The sequence below is a fragment of the Mustelus asterias genome, unplaced genomic scaffold, assembly GCF_964213995.1.
Source record: "Mustelus asterias unplaced genomic scaffold, sMusAst1.hap1.1 HAP1_SCAFFOLD_1399, whole genome shotgun sequence".
NCBI lineage: Eukaryota > Metazoa > Chordata > Chondrichthyes > Carcharhiniformes > Triakidae > Mustelus > Mustelus asterias.
This window is the reverse complement of record NW_027591344.1, coordinates 57,501-80,000: the sequence shown is the minus strand read 5'-3', so window position 1 is coordinate 80,000 and position 22,500 is coordinate 57,501. Positions and strand designations below refer to the sequence as shown.

Below are 22,500 nucleotides of genomic sequence, written 5' to 3'. Positions count from 1 at the left end.
ATTTTCATCAGTCTATCATTGGCAGCCTGTGCATCAATTGTGTAATTCCTTCCCTCACCCTCTGTCTCTCCCCCTGGCCACGCATTCACCGAACTCTCTAACCGTGTTTGACCAAACCAATTGCTGTCTCTCCTGTTGGCTGTCAGCTCCCAGCTGTGGGATTGTTCTTGCGAATGTTCCTTGTATTCACTGTCCTGTCTCTGGAGACTGGATCTATATGTTATAGCAGTGTGAGGGCGATTGATGCATTTTGTTGCGTGTTGTGGTTTGAAAGTCACCTTTGTTGAAACTCTTGTTCTCAGTGTATGACATTGTGAGGAACTACACAGCAGACTACGACAAGACATTAATCTTCAACAAGATCCATCATGAACTGAACCAGTTCTGCAGTGTGCACACTCTGCAAGAGGTCTACATTGAACTGTTTGGTAAGAGGTGTAGGCTCGAGTTGGGGAAGAGGGCTAGCACCGGGTATGGCAAGTGCTGTTGGTAAGATTGCTTTCTTGTGTTGTCAGATCGGATAGACGAAGACCTGAAGTTAGCTCTGCAACAAGATTTAACAGGCATGGCTCCCGGACTGATTATCCATGTGAGTTTCCCTTCATCAGTGAATCCTGTTTTGACTGACTGTCACTGCCCCGGCAGTGTACTGAGCGCAGTTCAATGTTATCGCAAATCAGAGCTTGTGTGAAGAATTTAACCCAAACACCTTCCATACCTTGTGTCAAATCAGGAGTTTCAGAATGGCTCTGCGGTCTGGTTTGGGCTCAGTGATGGTGCTTAAGAACCACAAAGCCTCGTGGCTTCCTTCTTTTGAGAGCAATGCACAGCTGCCAGTATAACTGGATATCACACCCCTGCTCCCCCATTCCTGCTCTGAACAGGTCACTGGAAGCCTCTAGTAATCTCCTAACCCTTGTTCCCTGTTCCTCGACAGGCAGTACGTGTAACCAGTGCGTGTAATCTCCTAATCCTTGTTCTCTGTTACTCTACAGGCAGTGTGTGTAACCAGTGCGTGTGATCTCCTAACCCTTGTTCCCTGTTCCTCGACAGGCAGTACGTGTAACCAGTGCGTGTAATCTCCTAATCCTTGTTCTCTGTTACTCTACAGGCAATGCGTGTAACCAGTGCGTGTGATCTCCTAACCTTTGTTTCCTGTTCCTCTACAGGCAGTGCGTGTAATCTCCTAATCCTTGTTCCCTGTTCCTCGACAGGCAGTACGTGTAACCAGTGCGTGTGATCTCCTAACCTTTGTTTCCTGTTCCTCTACAGGCAGTGCGTGTAACCAGTGCGTGTAATCTCCTAATCCTTGTTCCCTGTTACTCTACAGGCAGTGTGTGTAACCAGTGCGTGTGATCTCCTAACCTTTGTTTCCTGTTCCTCTACAGGCAGTGCGTGTAATCTCCTAATCCTTGTTTCCTGTTCCTCTACAGGCAGTGCGTGTAATCTCCTAATCCTTGTTCCTGTTCCTCGACAGGCAGTACGTGTAACCAGTGCGTGTGATCTCCTAACCTTTGTTTCCTGTTCCTCTACAGGCAGTACGTGTAATGTCCTAATCCTTGTTTCCTGTTCCTCTACAGGCAGTGCGTGTAACCAGTGCGTGTAATGTCCTAATCCTTGTTTCCTGTTCCTCTACAGGCAGTGCGTGTAACCAGTGCGTGTAATGTCCTAATCCTTGTTTCCTGTTCCTCTACAGGCAGTGCGTGTAATCTCCTAATCCTTGTTCCTGTTCCTCGACAGGCAGTACGTGTAACCAGTGCGTGTGATCTCCTAACCTTTGTTTCCTGTTCCTCTACAGGCAGTACGTGTAATGTCCTAATCCTTGTTTCCTGTTCCTCTACAGGCAGTGCGTGTAACCAGTGCGTGTAATGTCCTAATCCTTGTTTCCTGTTCCTCTACAGGCAGTGCGTGTAACCAGTGCGTGTAATGTCCTAATCCTTGTTTCCTGTTCCTCTACAGGCAGTGCGTGTAACCAAGCCCAATATTCCGGAAGCTATTCGGAGAAACTATGAGTTGATGTGAGTTTGGGGAACTCCCTACAAAGTTAGACTTTATTTGTATAATTCAGAGAATGTATTGGATTTTCTAAAGGCTTGGCTTGCCCAGGAGAGGCCCCAGATCTATAACTAACCAAGCTGTGGGCTTTCACAGTGTTTGCAGCCAATTAACTCCTCCTGAAGCGTGGTGTAAGGTCCATTCATTTGTTCAAATAGACAAGGGGACAATCACTTGGTATGAATTTTCAAATGGTTTTCTTTTAGTGAACAAAACTTAAAAAAACAATGAACATGACAGAAGCGGCAAGAGAGCGACCCTGGATACTGGCTCCACGGGCAGTCCCTGTACAAAAACATGTACTGAAATGAGCAATACCTGAGAACTGAACTGAGTTTGCACAGGATCTCACAAACAAACTGAAAACTGAACACACCATTCCAAACTATATTTCAATTCTTATCTCCTTAATGGAAGTGTTTCTCGCAGTCTGTCCCTGTCTGGAAAAACAATCCTTGCAGCTGCAGTTGTTTGCCCGAATTGTGTACCCTTCAGGAATGCGGTCAGTTTTCAGCTAACATTTCACCTTCTGAGTTTTAAAATGTCGTTGAGTTAGCAGTCGACTTTTTTTTAAGCTTAGCAGAGTCAGTTACATAGGCAGAAATATCTTAAAATGTAGTCTTTGCAGAGGCAGAAGCAGGCAGGGCTAAGCATTCATAGCATCTCTCGTGTAGTCACAGATGTCTTGCAGGAAATGTCACAGTCAATTTGTGAGCAGCAAGACCCCACAAATAGCACTGTGATAAATGACCAGATAATCTGTTCTCTGCTGGCCAAGGGATAAATACTGAGCTGGGAGAACTTCCTTCTCTTTACACTACTGCCACCGGATATTTTATACCCACCCTCCAAGGGTGTGCAGGGTAGGTGGATTGGCCATGCTAAGTTGCCCCTTAGTGTCTCAGGATGTGTGGGTTAGGGGGATGAGTGGGGTAAATATGTGGGGTTGCCTGGGTAGGATGCTCTGTTGGAGGGTTGGCGCAGACTCGATGGGCCAAATAGGCTCCTCCTGCACTGTAGGGATTTGATGATGAAGAGAGATCTTGTGTCTCTGCTGTGCAGAAATGCTTCCTGTCATCGCCCCTGAGTGGCCTAGCTGTAGTTTCTTCCTATATATTTGGGATGTGTGTATCAGTGCTAAGACCTGCATTTGTTGCTCGTCCCAATTTGGTGTTGAGTCGGGAGTATTGAGTTGCTTGTAGCTGAGTGGCTACATTTCAGCCCATTTCAGAGGGCAGTTCAAAGTAAACCACATTGATGTGAGCCTGGAGTCACACATGGGTGACACGGTGGCACAGTGGTTAGCACTGCTGCCTCACGGCGCCAAGGACCCAGGTTCCTAGGACCCAGGATCTAGCCTCGGGTCACTGTCTGTGTGGAGACTGCACATTCTCCCCATGTCTGCATGGGTTTCCTCCAGGTACTCCGGTTTCCTCCCACAGTCTGAAAGACGTGCTGGTTAGGTGCATTGGCCATGCTAAATTCTCCCTCAGTGTATCTGATCAGGCGCCGGAGTGTGGTGACTAGGGGATTTTCACAGTAACTTCATTGCAGTGTTAATGTAAGCCTTATTTGTGACTCTAATAAATAAACTTTAAACATATAGGCTCGGCCGACTAAGGATAGCAGATTTCCTTCCGTAAAGGATTTTGGTGAATGAGGGGTTTTTCTGGCAGTTTGATAGTTTGATGATAACGATTAACGAAATGAGCCTTTTATTCCTGATTTATTCACCAGTTGAATTGAATTCTTTCCAAATGTGGTTGGATTTCCGTTCACATGTTCCCAGAGCCTTAGTTCCAGCCTTTGGATCCCTTGTCCAGGAACATTACAACTTTGGTCCCGTTCCCCCATCAGTTTCTATCGAGTCGTTCTTGACACCCCGAGCAAAGGAAGTCGTTCATAGAAACCCTACAGTGCAGGAGGAGGCCATTCGGCCCATTGAGTCTGCACCGACCACGATCCCACACAGGCCCTATCATTGTCACCCCACACTCACACACAGGCCCCATCACTGTAACCCCAACTGAGGGATAGCCACTCACACACAGGCCTGTGCTTCTGCGTTTGGCCTGATTGTTATCTGGCAACCACCCGAAAGATGCCCTTGGGAATTTGGGGAATGTCTAAACAAACCCATGATATACAAGTTAATATTTTCCAGTTGTTTCCCTCGGAAGCCTGGTTAGTTATCGTGTGAAGACTTAACCCCTTAGCTCAGTGCGTGGCGCTTTCACTGCTCAGTCAGAGGATCATGGATCCAAGATCCACTCCAGGGGGCTGTGGAGGCCGGGTCATTGAGTGCCTTTAAGACAGAGATAGATAGGCTCTTGATCAATAAGGGAGATCAAGGGTGATGGGGAAAAGGCAGGAGAATGGGGATGAGAAAAATATCAGCTCATGATTGAATGGCGGAGCAGACTCGATGGGCCGAGTGGCCTAATTCTGCTCCTATATCTTATGGTCTTATGATTTGAGCAGGAAAATCCGAGCTAACATTCCCAGTGTGGTACGAAGGGAAGGCTGGACTCTTCACAGGTGCTCTCTTTCAAATGGGATGTGAAGATAAGGCCTTGCCTGCCCTCTGGTCTGGAGATAGAATAGAATCATAGAATCCCTACAGCGCAGAAGGAGGGCATTCGGCCCATCGAGTCTGTACCCCACCCCAATCCCAGCCAGGCCCTATCCCCGTAACCCCACACATTTACCCTGCTAATCCCCCTGACACTAAGGGGCAATTTAGCATGGCCAATCAACCCTAACCTGCACATCTTTGGAGTGTGGGAGAAAACCGGAGCACCCGGAGGAAACCCACGCAGACACGGGGAGAACATGCAGACTCCACAGACAGTGACCCGAGCCGGGAATCGAACGCAGGTCCTTGGCGCTGTGAGGCAGCAGTGCTAACCACTGTGCCACCTCCTCTTCTATTCTTCTATTTTGAATCCCTTTATCATTTTCGGCATCTTGATCGGGATAAGCTTCAATGTATTCCTCACTGAATATAAACAGCATTATTTGTTATGTTAATGAGAATGTGTCATTATGGTCGCACACACTGATTGCTGTGAAATGTTGCGGTGTCCCTCTGGGTGTAGCTGCACAGACTGCAGTGTGATGCTACTTTGATGTGACGCTGTGTGTGTGCAGGGCGCAGTGTGACGCTGTGTGTGTGCAGGGCGCAGTGTGTGTGCCGGGCGCAGTGTGACGCTGTGCGTGTGCCGGGCGCTGTGCGTGTGCCGGGCGCTGTGCGTGTGCCGGGCGCTGTGCGTGTGCCGGGCGCAGTGTGTGTGCCGGGCGCAGTGTGTGTGCCGGGCGCAGTGTGTGTGCAGGGCGCAGTGTGTGTGCAGGGAGCAGTGTGACGCTGTGCGTGTGCCGGGCGCAGTGTGTGTGCAGGGCGCAGTGTGTGTGCAGGGCGCAGTGTGTGTGCAGGGCGCAGTGTGACGCTGTGTGTGTGCAGGGAGCAGTGTGTGTGCAGGGCGCAGTGTGACGCTGTGTGTGTGCAGGGAGCAGTGTGTGTGCAGGGCGCAGTGTGACGCTGTGTGTGTGCAGGGCGCAGTGTGTGTGCAGGGCGCAGTGTGACGCTGTGTGTGTGCAGGGAGCAGTGTGTGTGCAGGGCGCAGTGTGTGTGCAGGGCGCAGTGTGTGTGCAGGGCGCAGTGTGTGTGCAGGGCGCAGTGTGTGTGCAGGGCGCAGTGTGTGTGCAGGGCGCAGTGTGTGTGCAGGGCGCAGTGTGTGTGCAGGGCGCAGTGTGTGTGCAGGGCGCAGTGTGACGCTGTGTGTGTGCAGGGCGCAGTGTGACGCTGTGTGTGTGCAGGGAGCAGTGTGACGCTGTGCGTGTGCCGGGCGCAGTGTGACGCTGTGCGTGTGCCGGGCGCAGTGTGACGCTGTGCGTGTGCCGGGCGCAGTGTGACGCTGTGCGTGTGCAGGGAGCAGTGTGACGCTGTGTGTGTGCAGGGCGCAGTGTGTGTGCAGGGCGCAGTGTGACGCTGTGTGTGTGCAGGGCGCAGTGTGACGCTGTGTGTGTGCAGGGCGCAGTGTGACGCTGTGTGTGTGCAGGGCGCAGTGTGACGCTGTGTGTGTGCAGGGCGCAGTGTGACGCTGTGTGTGCAGGGAGCAGTGTGACGCAGTGCGTGTGCAGGGAGCAGTGTGACGCTGTGTGTGTGCAGGGCGCAGTGTGTGTGCAGGGCGCAGTGTGTGTGCAGGGCGCAGTGTGACGCTGTGTGTGTGCAGGGCGCAGTGTGTGTGCAGGGCGCAGTGTGTGTGCAGGGCGCAGTGTGACGCTGTGTGTGCAGGGAGCAGTGTGACGCTGTGCGTGTGCAGGGAGCAGTGTGACGCTGTGCGTGTGCAGGGCGCAGTGTGTGTGCAGGGCGCAGTGTGACGCTGTGCGTGTGCAGGGAGCAGTGTGACGCTGTGCGTGTGCAGGGAGCAGTGTGACGCTGTGTGTGTGCAGGGCGCAGTGTGTGTGCAGGGCGCAGTGTGACGCTGTGTGTGTGCAGGGCGCAGTGTGACGCTGTGTGTGTGCAGGGCGCAGTGTGACGCTGTGTGTGTGCAGGGCGCAGTGTGACGCTGTGTGTGTGCAGGGCGCAGTGTGACGCTGTGTGTGCAGGGAGCAGTGTGACGCTGTGCGTGTGCAGGGAGCAGTGTGACGCTGTGTGTGTGCAGGGCGCAGTGTGTGTGCAGGGCGCAGTGTGTGTGCAGGGCGCAGTGTGACGCTGTGTGTGTGCAGGGCGCAGTGTGTGTGCAGGGCGCAGTGTGTGTGCAGGGCGCAGTGTGACGCTGTGTGTGCAGGGAGCAGTGTGACGCTGTGCGTGTGCAGGGAGCAGTGTGACGCTGTGCGTGTGCAGGGCGCAGTGTGTGTGCAGGGCGCAGTGTGTGTGCAGGGCGCAGTGTGTGTGCAGGGCGCAGTGTGACGCTGTGCGTGTGCAGGGCGCAGTGTGTCGCTGTGCGTGTGCAGGGCGCAGTGTGTCGCTGTGCGTGTGCAGGGCGCAGTGTGACGCTGTGCGTGTGCAGGGCGCAGTGTGTGCGCAGGGCGCAGTGTGACGCTGTGTGTGTGCAGGGCGCAGTGTGTGTGCAGGGAGCAGTGTGACACTGTGTGTGCGCCGGGCGCAGTGTGACGCTGTGTGTGTGCAGGGCGCAGTGTGACGCTGTGTGTGTGCCGGGCGCAGTGTGACGCTGTGTGTGCGCAGGGCGCAGTGTGACGCTGTGCGTGTGCAGGGCGCAGTGTGACGCTGTGTGTGTGCCGGGCGCAGTGTGACGCAGTGTGTGCGCAGGGCGCAGTGTGACGCTGTGTGTGTGCAGGGCGCAGTGTGTGCGCAGGGCGCAGTGTGACGCTGTGTGTGTGCAGGGAGCAGTGTGTGCGCAGGGCGCAGTGTGACGCTGTGTGTGTGCAGGGAGCAGTGTGACGCAGTGTGTGTGCAGGGCGCAGTGTGTGCGCAGGGCGCAGTGTGACGCTGTGTGTGTGCAGGGCGCAGTGTGTGCGCAGGGCGCAGTGTGACGCTGTGCGTGTGCAGGGCGCAGTGTGTGCGCAGGGCGCAGTGTGACGCTGTGTGTGTGCAGGGAGCAGTGTGACGCAGTGTGTGCGCAGGGCGCAGTGTGTGCGCAGGGCGCAGTGTGACGCTGTGTGTGTGCAGGGCGCAGTGTGACGCTGTGCGTGTGCAGGGCGCAGTGTGATGCTGTGCGTGTGCAGGGCGCAGTGTGACGCTGTGTGTGTGCAGGGCGCAGTGTGAGGCTGTGCGTGTGCAGGGCGCAGTGTGACGCTGTGCGTGTGCAGGGCGCAGTGTGACGCAGTGCGTGTGCAGGGCGCAGTGTGACGCAGTGTGTGTGCAGGGCGCAGTGTGAGGCTGTGCGTGTGCAGGGCGCAGTGTGACGCTGTGCGTGTGCAGGGCGCAGTGTGACGCTGTGCGTGTGCAGGGCGCAGTGTGACGCAGTGCGTGTGCAGGGCGCAGTGTGACGCAGTGTGTGTGCAGGGTGCAGTGTGATGCTGTGCGTGTGCAGGGCGCAGTGTGACGCTGTGCGTGTGCAGGGCGCAGTGTGACGCTGTGCGTGTGCAGGGCGCAGTGTGACGCTGTGCGTGTGCAGGGCGCAGTGTGCCGCTGTGCGTGTGCAGGGCGCAGTGTGACGCAGTGTGTGTGCAGGGCGCAGTGTGATGCTGTGCGTGTGCAGGGGCAGTGTGACGCTGTGTGTGTGCAGGGCGCAGTGTGAGGCTGTGCGTGTGCAGGGCGCAGTGTGACGCTGTGCGTGTGCAGGGCGCAGTGTGACGCAGTGCGTGTGCAGGGCGCAGTGTGACGCAGTGTGTGTGCAGGGCGCAGTGTGAGGCTGTGCGTGTGCAGGGAGCAGTGTGACGCAGTGCGTGTGCAGGGCGCAGTGTGACGCAGTGCGTGTGCAGGGAGCAGTGTGACGCTGTGCGTGTGCAGGGCGCAGTGTGACGCAGTGCGTGTGCAGGGCGCAGTGTGACGCAGTGCGTGTGCAGGGCGCAGTGTGACGCTGTGCGTGTGCAGGGCGCAGTGTGACGCTGTGTGTGTGCAGGGCGCAGTGTGAGGCTGTGCGTGTGCAGGGCGCAGTGTGACGCAGTGTGTGTGCAGGGCGCAGTGTGATGCTGTGCGTGTGCAGGGGCAGTGTGACGCTGTGTGTGTGCAGGGCGCAGTGTGAGGCTGTGCGTGTGCAGGGCGCAGTGTGACGCAGTGTGTGTGCAGGGCGCAGTGTGACGCAGTGTGTGTGCAGGGCGCAGTGTGACGCTGTGCGTGTGCAGGGCGCAGTGTGACGCTGTGCGTGTGCAGGGCGCAGTGTGGCGCAGTGTGTGTGCAGGGCGCAGTGTGATGCTGTGCGTGTGCAGGGCGCAGTGTGATGCTGTGCGTGTGCAGGGCGCAGTGTGACGCTGTGTGTGTGCAGGGCGCAGTGTGACGCTGTGTGTGTGCAGTGTGCGCGCACCGGGCGCAGTGTGTGTGCGCCGGGCGCAGCGTGTGGGCGCCGGGCGCAGCGTGTGGGCGCCGGGCGCAGCGTGTGGGAGCCGGGCGCAGCGTGTGGGCGCCGGGCGCAGCGTGTGGGCGCCGGGTGCAGTGTGCGCGTGACGGGCTCAGTGTGTGGGCGCCGGGCGCAGCGTGTGGGCGCCGGGCGCAGCGTGTGGGCGCCCGGCGCAGCGTGTGGGCGCCCGGCGCAGCGTGTGGGCGCCCGGCGCAGCGTGTGGGCGCCGGGCGCAGCGTGTGGGCGCCGGGCGCAGCGTGTGGGCGCCGGGCGCAGCGTGTGGGCGCCGGGCGCAGCGTGTGGGCGCCGGGCGCAGCGTGTGGGCGCCGGGCGCAGCGTGTGGGCGCCGGGCGCAGCGTGTGGGCGCCGGGCGCAGCGTGTGGGCGCCGGGCGCAGCGTGTGGGCGCCGGGCGCAGCGTGTGGGCGCCGGGCGCAGCGTGTGGGCGCCTGGCGCAGCGTGTGGGCGCCGGGCGCAGCGTGTGGGCGCCGGGCGCAGCGTGTGGGCGCCGGGCGCAGCGTGTGGGCGCCGGGCGCAGCGTGTGGGCGCCGGGCGCAGCGTGTGGGCGCCGGGCGCAGCGTGTGGGCGCCGGGCGCAGCGTGTGGGCGCCGGGCGCAGCGTGTGGGCGCCGGGCGCAGCGTGTGGGCGCCGGGCGCAGCGTGTGGGCGCCGGGCGCAGCGTGTGGGCGCCGGGCTCAGCGTGTGGGCGCCGGGCTCAGTGTGGGCGCCGGGCTCAGTGTGGGCGCCGGGCTCAGTGTGGGCGCCGGGCTCAGTGTGGGCGCCGGGCTCAGTGTGGGCGCCGGGCGCAGCGTGTGGGCGCCGGGCGCAGCGTGTGGGCGCCGGGCGCAGCGTGTGGGCGCCGGGCGCAGCGTGTGGGCGCCGGGCGCAGCGTGTGGGCGCCGGGCGCAGCGTGTGGGCGCCGGGCGCAGCGTGTGGGCGCCGGGCGCAGCGTGTGGGCGCCGGGCTCAGCGTGTGGGCGCCGGGCTCAGTGTGGGCGCCGGGCTCAGTGTGGGCGCCGGGCTCAGTGTGGGCGCCGGGCTCAGTGTGGGCGCCGGGCTCAGTGTGGGCGCCGGGCGCAGCGTGTGGGCGCCGGGCGCAGCGTGTGGGCGCCGGGCGCAGCGTGTGGGCGCCGGGCGCAGCGTGTGGGCGCCGGGCGCAGCGTGTGGGCGCCGGGCGCAGCGTGTGGGCGCCGGGCGCAGCGTGTGGGCGCCGGGCGCAGCGTGTGGGCGCCGGGCGCAGCGTGTGGGCGCCGGGCGCAGCGTGTGGGCGCCGGGCGCAGCGTGTGGGCGCCGGGCGCAGCGTGTGGGCGCCGGGCGCAGCGTGTGGGCGCCGGGCGCAGCGTGTGGGCGCCGGGCGCAGCGTGTGGGCGCCGGGCGCAGCGTGTGGGCGCCGGGCGCAGCGTTTGGGCGCCGGGCTCAGCGTGTGGGCGCCGGGCTCAGTGTGGGCGCCGGGCGCAGCGTGTGGGCGCCGGGCGCAGCGTGTGGGCGCCGGGCTCAGCGTGTGGGCGCCGGGCGCAGCGTGTGGGCGCCGGGCTCAGTGTGGGCGCCGGGCGCAGCGTGTGGGCGCCGGGCTCAGTGTGGGCGCCGGGCTCAGTGTGGGCGCCGGGCGCAGCGTGGGCGCCGGGCGCAGCGTGTGGGCGCCGGGCGCAGCGTGTGGGCGCCGGGCGCAGCGTGTGGGCGCCGGGCTCAGTGTGGGCGCCGGGCTCAGTGTGGGCGCCGGGCTCAGTGTGGGCGCCGGGCTCAGTGTGGGCGCCGGGCTCAGTGTGGGCGCCGGGCTCAGTGTGGGCGCCGGGCTCAGTGTGGGCGCCGGGCTCATTGTGGGCGCCGGGCGCAGCGTGTGGGCGCCGGGCGCAGTGTGGGCGCCGGGCTCAGTGTGGGCGCCGGGCGCAGCGTGTGGGCGCCGGGCTCAGTGTGGGCGCCGGGCTCAGTGTGGGCGCCGGGCTCAGTGTGGGTGCCGGGCGCAGCGTGTGGGCGCCGGGCTCAGTGTGGGCGCCGGGCTCAGTGTGGGCGCCGGGCTCAGTGTGGGCGCCGGGCTCAGTGTGGGCGCCGGGCTCAGTGTGGGCGCCGGGCGCTGTGTGGGCGCCGGGCTCAGTGTGGGCGCCGGGCTCAGTGTGGGCGCCGGGCTCAGTGTGGGCGCCGGGCTCAGTGTGGGCGCCGGGCTCAGTGTGGGCGCCGGGCGCAGCGTGTGGGCGCCGGGCTCAGTGTGGGCACCGGGCGCAGCGTGTGGGCGCCGGGCTCAGTGTGGGCGCCGGGCTCAGTGTGGGCGCCGGGCTCAGTGTGGGCGCCGGGCTCAGTGTGGGCGCCGGGCTCAGCGTGGGCGCCGGGCTCAGCGTGGGCGCCGGGCTCAGCGTGGGCGCCGGGCTCAGCGTGGGCGCCGGGCTCAGCGTGGGCGCCGGGCTCAGCGTGGGCGCCGGGCGCAGCGTGTGGGCGCCGGGCTCAGTGTGGGCGCCGGGCTCAGTGTGGGCGCCGGGCTCAGTGTGTGCGCCGGGCTCAGCGGGGGCGCCGGGCGCAGCGTGTGGGCGCCGGGCTCAGTGTGGGCGCCGGGCTCAGCGTGTTGGCGCCGGGTTCTGTGTGGGCGCCGGGCGCAGTGTGGGCGCCGGGCGCAGCGTGTGGGCGCCGGGCGCAGCGTTGGCGCCGGGCTCAGCGTGGGCGCCGGGCTCAGTGTGGGCACCGGGCGCAGCGTGGGCGCCGGGCTCAGTGTGGGCGCCGGGCGCAGCGTGTGGGCGCCGGGCGCAGCGTGTGGGCGCCGGGCGCAGCGTGGGCGCCGGGCGCAGCGTGTGGGCGCCGGGCGCAGCGTGGTCACCGGGCTCAGTGTGGGCGCCGGGCTCAGTGTGGGCGCCGGGCTCAGTGTGGGCGCCGGGCGCAGCGTGTGGGCGCCGGGCGCAGCGTGTGGGCGCCGGGCGCAGCGTGTGGGCGCCGGGCGCAGCGTGAGGGCGCCGGGCGCAGCGTGTGGGCGCCGGGCGCAGCGTGTGGGCGCCGGGCGCAGCGTGTGGGCGCCGGGCGCAGCGTGTGGGCGCCGGGCTCAGTGTGGGCGCCGGACTCAGTGTGGGCGCCGGGCGCAGCGTGGGCGCCGGGCTCAGCGTGGGCGCCGGGCGCAGCGTCTGGGCGCCGGGCGCAGCGTCTGGGCGCCGGGCGCAGCGTGCGGGCGCCGGGCGCAGCGTGTGGGCGCCGGGCTCAGTGTGGGCGCCGGGCGCAGCGTGGGCACCGGGCTCAGCGTGGGCGCCGGGTGCAGCGTGTGGGCGCCGGGCGCAGCGTGTGGGCGCCGGCGCAGCGTGTGGGCGCCGGGCGCAGCGTGTGGGCGCCGGGCTCAGTGTGGGCGCCGGGCGCAGCGTGTGGGCGCCGGGCTCAGTGTGGGCGCCGGGCGCAGCGTGTGGGCGCCGGGCGCAGCGTGTGGGCGCCGGGCGCAGCGTGTGGGCGCCGGGCGCAGCGTGTGGGCGCCGGGCTCAGTGTGGGCGCCGGGCTCAGTGTGGGCGCCGGGCTCAGTGTGGGCGCCGGGCTCAGCGTGGGCGCCGGGCGCAGCGTGTGGGCGCCGGGCGCAGCGTGTGGGTGCCGGGCGCAGCGTGTGGGCGCCGGGCGCAGCGTGTGGGCGCCGGGCGCAGCGTGTGGGCGCCGGGCGCAGCGTGTGGGCGCCGGGCGCAGCGTGTGGGCGCCGGGCGCAGCGTGTGGGCGCCGGGCGCAGCGTGTGGGCGCCGGGCGCAGCGTGTGGGCGCCGGGCTCAGTGTGGGCGCCGGGCGCAGCGTGTGGGCGCCGGGCTCAGTGTGGGCGCCGGGCGCAGCGTGTGGGCGCCGGGCTCAGCGTGGGCGCCGGGCACAGCGTGGGCGCCGGGCTCAGCGTGGGCCCCGGGCGCAGCGTGGGAGCCGGGCTCAGCGTGTGGGCGCCAGGCGCAGCGTGTGGGCGCCGGGCGCAGCGTGGGCGCCGGGCGCAGCGTGAGGGCGCCGGGCGCAGCGTGTGGGCGCCGGGCGCAGCGTGTGGGCGCCGGGCGCAGCGTGTGGGCGCCGGGCGCAGCGTGTGGGCGCCGGGCGCAGCGTGTGGGCGCCGGGCGCAGCGTGTGGGCGCCGGGCGCAGCGTGTGGGCGCCGGGCGCAGCGTGTGGGCGCCGGGCTCAGTGTGGGCGCCGGGCTCAATGAGGGCGCCGGGCGCAGCGTGGGCGCCGGGCTCAGCGTGGGCGCCGGGCGCAGCGTCTGGGCGCCGGGCGCAGCGTGCGGGCGCCGGGCGCAGCGTGCGGGCGCCGGGCGCAGCGTGCGGGCGCCGGGCTCAGTGTGGGCGCCGGGCTCAGCGTGGGCGCCGGGCGCAGCGTGTGGGCGCCGGGCGCAGCGTGTGGGCGCCGGCGCAGCGTGTGGGCGCCGGGCGCAGCGTGTGGGCGCCGGGCTCAGTGTGGGCGCCGGGCGCAGCGTGTGGGCGCCGGGCGCAGCGTGTGGGCGCCGGGCTCAGTGTGGGCGCCGGGCGCAGCGTGTGGGCGCCGGGCGCAGCGTGTGGGCGCCGGGCGCAGCGTGTGGGCGCCGGGCTCAGTGTGGGCGCCGGGCTCAGTGTGGGCGCCGGGCTCAGTGTGGGCGCCGGGCGCAGCGTGGGCGCCGGGCTCAGCGTGGGCGCCGGGCGCAGCGTGGGCGCCGGGCGCAGCGTGTGGGCGCCGGGCGCAGCGTGTGGGCGCCGGGCGCAGCGTGTGGGCGCCGGGCGCAGCGTGTGGGCGCCGGGCTCAGTGTGGGCGCCGGGCGCAGCGTGGGCGCCGGGCGCAGCGTGTGGGCGCCGGGCGCAGCGTGTGGGCGCCGGGCGCAGCGTGTGGGCGCCGGGCGCAGCGTGTGGGCGCCGGGCGCAGCGTGTGGGCGCCGGGCGCAGCGTGTGGGCGCCGGGCGCAGCGTGTGGGCGCCGGGCGCAGCGTGTGGGCGCCGGGCGCAGCGTGTGGGCGCCGGGCGCAGCGTGGGCGCCAGGCGCAGCGTTTGGGCGCCGGGCTCAGTGTGGGCGCCGGGCGCAGCGTGTGGGCGCCGGGCGCAGCGTGTGGCCGCCGGGCTCAGTGTGGGCGCCGGGCTCAGTGTGGGCGCCGGGCGCTGTGTGGGCGCCGGGCGCTGTGTGGGCGCCGGGCGCTGTGTGGGCGCCGGGCGCTGTGTGGGCGCCGGGCTCAGCGTGTGGGCGCCGGGCTCAGCGTGGGCGCCGGGCGCAGCATGGGCGCCGGGCTCAGCGTGGGCGCCGGGCACAGCGTGGGCGCCGGGCTCAGTGTGGGCGCCGGGCTCAGTGTGGGCGCCGGGCTCAGCGGGGGCGCCGGGCGCAGCGTGTGGGCGCCGGGCTCAGTGTGGGCGCCGGGCTCAGTGTGGGCGCCGGGCTCAGTGTGGGCGCCGGGCTCAGTGTGGGCGCCGGGTTCAGTGTGGGCGCCGGGCGCAGTGTGGGCGCCGGGCGCAGCGTGTGGGCGCCGGGCGCAGCGTTGGCGCCGGGCTCAGCGTGGGCGCCGGGCTCAGCGTGGGCACCGGGCGCAGTGTGGGCGCCGGGCTCAGTGTGGGCGCCGGGCGCAGCGTGTGGGCGCCGGGCGCAGCGTGTGGGCGCCGGGCGCAGCGTGGGCGCCGGGCGCAGCGTGTGGGCGCCGGGCGCAGCGTGGTCACCGGGCTCAGTGTGGGCGCCGGGCTCAGTGTGGGCGCCGGGCTCAGTGTGGGCGCCGGGCGCAGCGTGTGGGCGCCGGGCGCAGCGTGTGGGCGCCGGGCGCAGCGTGTGGGCGCCGGGCGCAGCGTGAGGGCGCCGGGCGCAGCGTGTGGGCGCCGGGCGCAGCGTGTGGGCGCCGGGCGCAGCGTGTGGGCGCCGGGCGCAGCGTGTGGGCGCCGGGCGCAGCGTGTGGGCGCCGGGCTCAGTGTGGGCGCCGGGCTCAGTGTGGGCGCCGGGCGCAGCGTGGGCGCCGGGCTCAGCGTGGGCGCCGGGCGCAGCGTCTGGGCGCCGGGCGCAGCGTGTGGGCGCCGGGCGCAGCGTGCGGGCGCCGGGCGCAGCGTGTGGGCGCCGGGCTCAGTGTGGGCGCCGGGCGCAGCGTGGGCACCGGGCTCAGCGTGGGCGCCGGGTGCAGCGTGTGGGCGCCGGGCGCAGCGTGTGGGCGCCGGGCGCAGCGTGTGGGCGCCGGGCGCAGCGTGTGGGCGCCGGGCTCAGTGTGGGCGCCGGGCGCAGCGTGTGGGCGCCGGGCTCAGTGTGGGCGCCGGGCGCAGCGTGTGGGCGCCGGGCGCAGCGTGTGGGCGCCGGGCTCAGTGTGGGCGCCGGGCTCAGTGTGGGCGCCGGGCTCAGTGTGGGCGCCGGGCTCAGTGTGGGCGCCGGGCTCAGTGTGGGCGCCGGGCGCAGCGTGGGCGCCGGGCTCAGCGTGGGCGCCGGGCGCAGCGTGTGGGCGCCGGGCGCAGCGTGTGGGCGCCGGGCGCAGCGTGGGCGCCGGGCGCAGCGTGTGGGCGCCGGGCGCAGCGTGTGGGTGCCGGGCGCAGCGTGTGGGCGCCGGGCGCAGCGTGTGGGCGCCGGGCGCAGCGTGTGGGCGCCGGGCGCAGCGTGTGGGCGCCGGGCGCAGCGTGTGGGCGCCGGGCGCAGCGTGTGGGCGCCGGGCGCAGCGTGTGGGCGCCGGGCTCAGTGTGGGCGCCGGGCGCAGCGTGTGGGCGCCGGGCGCAGCGTGGGCGCCGGGCTCAGCGTGGGCGCCGGGCGCAGCGTGTGGGCGCCGGGCGCAGCGTGTGGGCGCCGGGCGCAGCGTGGGCGCCGGGCGCAGCGTGTGGGCGCCGGGCGCAGCGTGTGGGTGCCGGGCGCAGCGTGTGGGCGCCGGGCGCAGCGTGTGGGCGCCGGGCGCAGCGTGTGGGCGCCGGGCGCAGCGTGTGGGCGCCGGGCGCAGCGTGTGGGCGCCGGGCGCAGCGTGTGGGCGCCGGGCGCAGCGTGTGGGCGCCGGGCACAGCGTGTGGGCGCCGGGCTCAGTGTGGGCGCCGGGCGCAGCGTGTGGGCGCCGGGCTCAGTGTGGGCGCCGGGCGCAGCGTGTGGCCGCCGGGCTCAGTGTGGCCGCCGGGCTCAGTGTGGGCGCCGGGCGCTGTGTGGGCGCCGGGCGCTGTGTGGGCGCCGGGCGCTGTGTGGGCGCCGGGCTCAGCGTGTGGGCGCCGGGCTCAGCGTGGGCGCCGGGCGCAGCGTGGGCGCCGGGCTCAGCGTGGGCGCCGGGCACAGCGTGGGCGCCGGGCTCAGCGTGGGCCCCGGGCGCAGCGTGGGAGCCGGGCTCAGCGTGTGGGCGCCGGGCGCAGCGTGTGGGCGCCGGGCGCAGCGTGGGCGCCGGGCGCAGCGTGAGGGCGCCGGGCGCAGCGTGTGGGCGCCGGGCGCAGCGTGTGGGCGCCGGGCGCAGCGTGTGGGCGCCGGGCGCAGCGTGTGGGCGCCGGGCGCAGCGTGTGGGCGCCGGGCGCAGCGTGTGGGCGCCGGGCGCAGCGTGTGGGCGCCGGGCGCAGCGTGTGGGCGCCGGGCTCAGTGTGGGCGCCGGGCTCAGTGAGGGCGCCGGGCGCAGCGTGGGCGCCGGGCTCAGCGTGGGCGCCGGGCGCAGCGTCTGGGCGCCGGGCGCAGCGTGTGGGCGCCGGGCGCAGCGTGCGGGCGCCGGGCGCAGCGTGCGGGCGCCGGGCTCAGTGTGGGCGCCGGGCTCAGCGTGGGCGCCGGGCGCAGCGTGTGGGCGCCGGGCGCAGCGTGTGGGCGCCGGCGCAGCGTGTGGGCGCCGGGCGCAGCGTGTGGGCGCCGGGCTCAGTGTGGGCGCCGGGCGCAGCGTGTGGGCGCCGGGCGCAGCGTGTGGGCGCCGGGCTCAGTGTGGGCGCCGGGCGCAGCGTGTGGGCGCCGGGCGCAGCGTGTGGGCGCCGGGCGCAGCGTGTGGGCGCCGGGCTCAGTGTGGGCGCCGGGCTCAGTGTGGGCGCCGGGCTCAGTGTGGGCGCCGGGCTCAGTGTGGGCGCCGGGCGCAGCGTGGGCGCCGGGCTCAGCGTGGGCGCCGGGCGCAGCGTGTGGGCGCCGGGCGCAGCGTGTGGGCGCCGGGCGCAGCGTGGGCGCCGGGCGCAGCGTGTGGGCGCCGGGCGCAGCGTGTGGGCGCCGGGCTCAGTGTGGGCGCCGGGCGCAGCGTGTGGGCGCCGGGCGCAGCGTGTGGGCGCCGGGCGCAGCGTGTGGGCGCCGGGCTCAGTGTGGGCGCCGGGCTCAGTGTGGGCGCCGGGCTCAGTGTGGGCGCCGGGCTCAGTGTGGGCGCCGGGCGCAGCGTGGGCGCCGGGCTCAGCGTGGGCGCCGGGCGCAGCGTGTGGGCGCCGGGCGCAGCGTGTGGGCGCCGGGCTCAGTGTGGGCGCCGGGCGCAGCGTGGGCGCCGGGCGCAGCGTGTGGGCGCCGGGCGCAGCGTGTGGGCGCCGGGCGCAGCGTGTGGGCGCCGGGCGCAGCGTGTGGGCGCCGGGCGCAGCGTGTGGGCACCGGGCGCAGCGTGTGGGCGCCGGGCGCAGCGTGTGGGCGCCGGGCGCAGCGTGTGGGCGCCGGGCGCAGCGTGTGGGCGCCGGGCGCAGCGTGGGCGCCAGGCGCAGCGTGTGGGCGCCGGGCTCAGTGTGGGCGCCGGGCGCAGCGTGTGGGCGCCGGGCGCAGCGTGTGGCCGCCGGGCTCAGTGTGGGCGCCGGGCTCAGTGTGGGCGCCGGGCGCTGTGTGGGCGCCGGGCGCTGTGTGGGCGACGGGCGCTGTGTGGGCGCCGGGCGCTGTGTGGGCGCCGGGCGCTGTGTGGGCGCCGGGCTCAGCGTGTGGGCGCCGGGCTCAGCGTGGGCGCCGGGCGCAGCGTGGGCGCCGGGCTCAGCGTGGGCGCCGGGCACAGCGTGGGCGCCGGGCTCAGCGTGGGCCCCGGGCGCAGCGTGGGAGCCGGGCTCAGCGTGTGGGCGCCGGGCGCAGCGTGTGGGCGCCGGGCGCAGCGTGGGCGCCGGGCGCAGCGTGTGGGCGCCGGGCGCTGTGGTGATTGCTGTTTCTTCTTTCTCCAGGGAGAGTGAAAAGACCAAGTTGCTGATTGCAGCTCAGAAACAGAAGGTGGTGGAGAAGGAAGCCGAGACTGAGCGGAAGAAAGCACTGATTGGTTAGTTCTCAGTCGTCTCCTGCAACCTCCTGTTTAGATGTAATCCCACCCCATTTTACTGACAGTCTGAATGTGGCATTGCTCGATAGCCTGAATGGCTTCCTGTTTCACAGGGACTCAGTTGCAAATCGTTGCTGTTGCTGCTTGGTATCTGATATGTGGGAAGGTTCAGGAACTTAGTTACTTTGTTCTGTGAAGGACCCTGAGGAACCTGTGCAGTGTGTAACCTGGGGGTGTTCAGATATCAGGGGGGGAATGGGTTAAAACAGAGGTGTGGCTTTTCCCATCACTATGTCAGCCGATGGAGTGGAGTGCACTTAAACAGTACATCACAGCAGAGTCTATTTAACTTAACCACAGAAAACTATCCATTTAAACAGCATGTCGCAACAAAACATCTAATGATCATCTAAACAGCACGACAGCAAGCAGTCTATTCAAACAGCACACAACACCAAGAGTATCTAAACAGCACATCGTAGCAAACAGTCTACAGAGTCTATTTCAAAAGATCTTTACAACTGCACCGATTACTCTGTTTACCGGGATGGGAGCGGCTCCAACAACACTCCAGAAGTTAACACCATCCAGGGCAAAGCAGCCCCGTTTGATTGGCACCACATCCACCCTGTTCACTGTTCACTCCCTCCACTATTGATGCGCAGTGGCAGCCGTGTGTACCATCCACAAGATGCACCGCAGGAACTCACCAGGCCTCCTTCAACAGCACCTTCTCAATCTGTGGCTTCTACCATGAGAAGAAGAAGGGGAGCAGGCACATGGGAGCACCACCACCAGCTGGAGGTTCCCCTCCAAACCCCACACCATCCTGACTCGGAAATATACTGCTGCTCCTTCACTGTCGCTGGGTCAAAATCCTGGAACTCCCCCTCCCCCCTCCTAACAGCACGGTGGGTGTACCTACACCTCATGGACTGCAGCGGGTCAGGAAGACAGCTCACCACCACCTTCTGAAAGCCAGTTAGGGATGGACAATAAATACTGTCCTTGACCCAATAACTGAAAAGATTCCCGTTAAGCATCCTCTTACTGTTCATTGCTTGGATGATTTGGCCAGTTTATTGCTTTATTTTGTATTTCCTGTTTCCTCACTTCCCTCATCAGACAGTTCAGCAGCTGAGAATCTGATAACTCAGCGTCACTGAACACCCAGCCTGTACACTGGCCTGTACGCAACACATGGCCTGTACACTGGCCTGTACGCAACACCCGGCCTGTACACAACACCCGGCCTGTACGCAACACCCGGCCTGTACACTGGCCTGTACGCAACACCCAGCCTGTACACTGGCTTGTACGCAACACCTGGCCTGTACACTGGCCTGTACGCAACACCCGGCCTGTACACTGGCCTGTACGCAACACCCGGCCTGTACACAACACCCAGCCTGTACACTGGCCTGTACGCAACACCCGGCCTGTACACTGGCCTGTACGCAACACCCAGCCTGTACACTGGCCTGTACGCAACACCCGGCCTGTACACAACACCCGGCCTGTACAGAGCACCCGGCCTGTACACTGGCCTGTATGCAACACCCAGCCTGTACACTGGCCTGGACAGAGCACCCGGCCTGTACACTGGCCAGTATGCAACACCCAGCCTGTACACTGGCCTGTACACAACACCCAGCCTGTACACAGCACCCGGCCTGTACACTGGCCTGTATGCAACACCCAGCCTGTACACTGGCCTGTATGCAACACCCAGCCTGTACACTGGTCTGTACGCAACATGATGTGGCGATGCCAGCGTTGGACTGGGGTAAACACAGTAAGAAGTTTAACAACACCAGGTTAAAGTCCAACAGGTTTATTTGGTAGCAAAAGCCACACAAGCTTTCGGAGCTCCAAGCCCCTTCTTCAGGTAGAAGGGGCTTGGAGCTCCGAAAGCTTGTGTGGCTTTTGCTACCAAATAAACCTGTTGGACTTTAACCTGGTGTTGTTAAACTTCTTACTGTCTGTACGCAACACCCAGCCTGTACACAGCACCCGGCCTGTACACAGCACCCGGCCTGTACACAACACCCGGCCTGTACACAACACCCGGCCTGTACACAACACCCGGCCTGTACACTGGCCTGTACGCAACACCCAGCCTGTACACTGGCCTGTACACAACACCCGGCCTGTACACAACACCTGGCCTGTACGCAACACCCAGCCTGTACACTGCCTGTACGCAACACCCAGCCTGTACACCGGCCTGTACACAACACCCGGCCTGTACACAACACCCGGCCTGTACACAACACCCGGCCTGTACTCTGTTTGAACAGAGGGAAATATGATAGGATGAGGGATGAATTGGCTAAGGTAGACTGGGAGAGCAGGCTGGCAGGTAGGATAGCTGAGGAACAGTGGAGGATTTTTAAGGAGATCCTTTTCAGTTCTCAGCAAAAATATATTCCAGCAAAAAACAAGGATTGTAAGAAAAGGGAGAACCAGCCATGGATAACGAAGGAAATAAAGGAGAGTATTAAAATAAAAACAGCTGCGTACAGAGTGGCCAAAAATAGTGGAGAAACAAGTGATTGGGAAAAATTTAAGAAACAACAAAGAGAGACTAAGAAAGCGATAAAGAAAGGAAGGATAGACTATGAAGCTAGGCTAGCAATTAATATAAAAAATGATAGTAGAAGTTTTTATAAATATATAAAAAGGAATAGAGTGGCTAGAGTGAATGTTGGACCCTTGGAGGACGAGAGGGGGGAGTTAATAGTGGGAAATGAGGATATGGCTGAGTCTTTAAATAAGTTTTTTGTGTCGGTCTTCACGGTGGAGGACACAAATAGTTTGCCAAATATTAACGATAGAGGGTTGGCAGCAGGAGAAATACTTAATACAATTAATGTTACCAGAGAGGCAGTGCTGGGTAGACTAATGGGACTGAAGGTGGACAAGTCCCCGGGTCCGGATGGAATGCATCCCAGGGTATTGAAAGAAATGTCAGAGGTAATAGTGGATGCGTTAGTGATTATTTATCAAAACTCGTTGCATTCTGGGGTAGTGCCGGTTGATTGGAAAACGGCTAATGTTACGCCGCTGTTTAAAAAAGGAAGGAGACAAAAGGCGGGTAACTATAGGCCGGTCAGCTTAACGTCTGTAGTAGGGAAAATGCTGGAATCCATTATTAAAGAGGAGATAGCAGGGCATCTGGATAGAAATGGTTCGATCAATCAGACGCAGCATGGATTCATGAGGGGAAAGTCGTGCTTGACGAACATGTTGGATTTTTATGAAGATGTGACTAGGGCGGTTGATGGAGGAGAACCGGTGGATGCGGTGTTTTTGGATTTCCAAAAGGCGTTTGATAAGGTGCCCCATAAAAGGCTGCTGAAGAAGATTAGGGCACACGGAGTTGGGGGTAGTGTGTTAAAGTGGATTGGGGACTGGCTATCCGACAGGAAGCAAAGAGTCGGAATAAATGGATGTTTTTCCGGTTGGAGGAAGGTAACTAGTGGCGTGCCGCAGGGATCGGTACTCGGGCCGCAACTATTTACCATTTATATAGATGATCTGGAGGAGGGGACGGAGTGTAGGGTAACGAAGTTTGCAGACGACACAAAGATAAGTGGAAAAGTGAATCGTGTGGAGGACGGAGAAGATCTGCAGAGAGATTTGGACAGGCTGAGTGAGTGGGCGAGGATATGGCAAATGGAGTATAACGTTGATAAATGCGAGGTTATACACTTTGGAGGAAATAATAACAAATGGGATTACTATCTCAATGGAAACAAATTAAAACATGCTGCCGTGCAGAGGGACCTGGGGGTTCTTGTGCATGAGACGCAGAAGCCCAGTCTGCAGGTACAACAGGTGATCAAGAAGGCAAATGGGATGTTGGCCTATATCGCGAGGGGGATAGAATATAAAAGCAGGGATGTCTTGATGCACCTGTACAGGGCATTGGTGAGGCCGCAGCTGGAATACTGTGTGCAGTATTGGTCCCCTTATATGAGGAAGGATATATTGGCATTGGAGGGAGTGCAGAGAAGGTTCACCAGGTTGATACCGGAGATGAGGGGTTTGGATTATGAGGAGAGGCTGAGGAGATTGGGTTTGTACTCGTTGGAGTTTAGAAGGATGAGGGGGGATCTTATGGAGACTTATAAGATAATGCGGGGGCTGGATAGGGTGGATGCGGAGAGATTCTTTCCACTTAGTAAGGAAGTTAAAACTAGAGGACACAGCCTCAAAATAAAGGGGGGTCGGTTTAAGACAGAGTTGAGGAGGAACTTCTTCTCCCAGAGGGTGGTGAATCTCTGGAATTCTCTGCCCACTGAGGTGGTGGAGGCTACCTCGCTGAATATGTTTAAAGCGCGGATGGATGGATTCCTGATCGGTAAGGGAATTAAGGGTTATGGGATCAGGCGGGTAAGTGGTACTGATCCACGTCAGATCAGCCATGATTTTATTGAATGGCG

At 65.0% G+C, this 22,500-nt stretch overlaps 1 protein-coding gene across 2 annotated transcripts in view; it reads left to right on the top strand.

Moving 5' to 3' along the window:
* LOC144488240 (erlin-2-like) overlaps positions 1-22,500 on the top strand; it is a 43,101-nt gene that overhangs the window by 13,669 nt on the left and 6,932 nt on the right. For both annotated transcript variants that reach the window (XM_078206275.1, XM_078206274.1), the window contains exons 6-9: positions 303-428; positions 516-589; positions 1,960-2,018; positions 17,961-18,052. In XM_078206275.1, the coding sequence (XP_078062401.1) occupies positions 303-428; positions 516-589; positions 1,960-2,018; positions 17,961-18,052 (351 nt within the window). The remainder of the gene's footprint in view (positions 1-302; positions 429-515; positions 590-1,959; positions 2,019-17,960; positions 18,053-22,500) is intronic.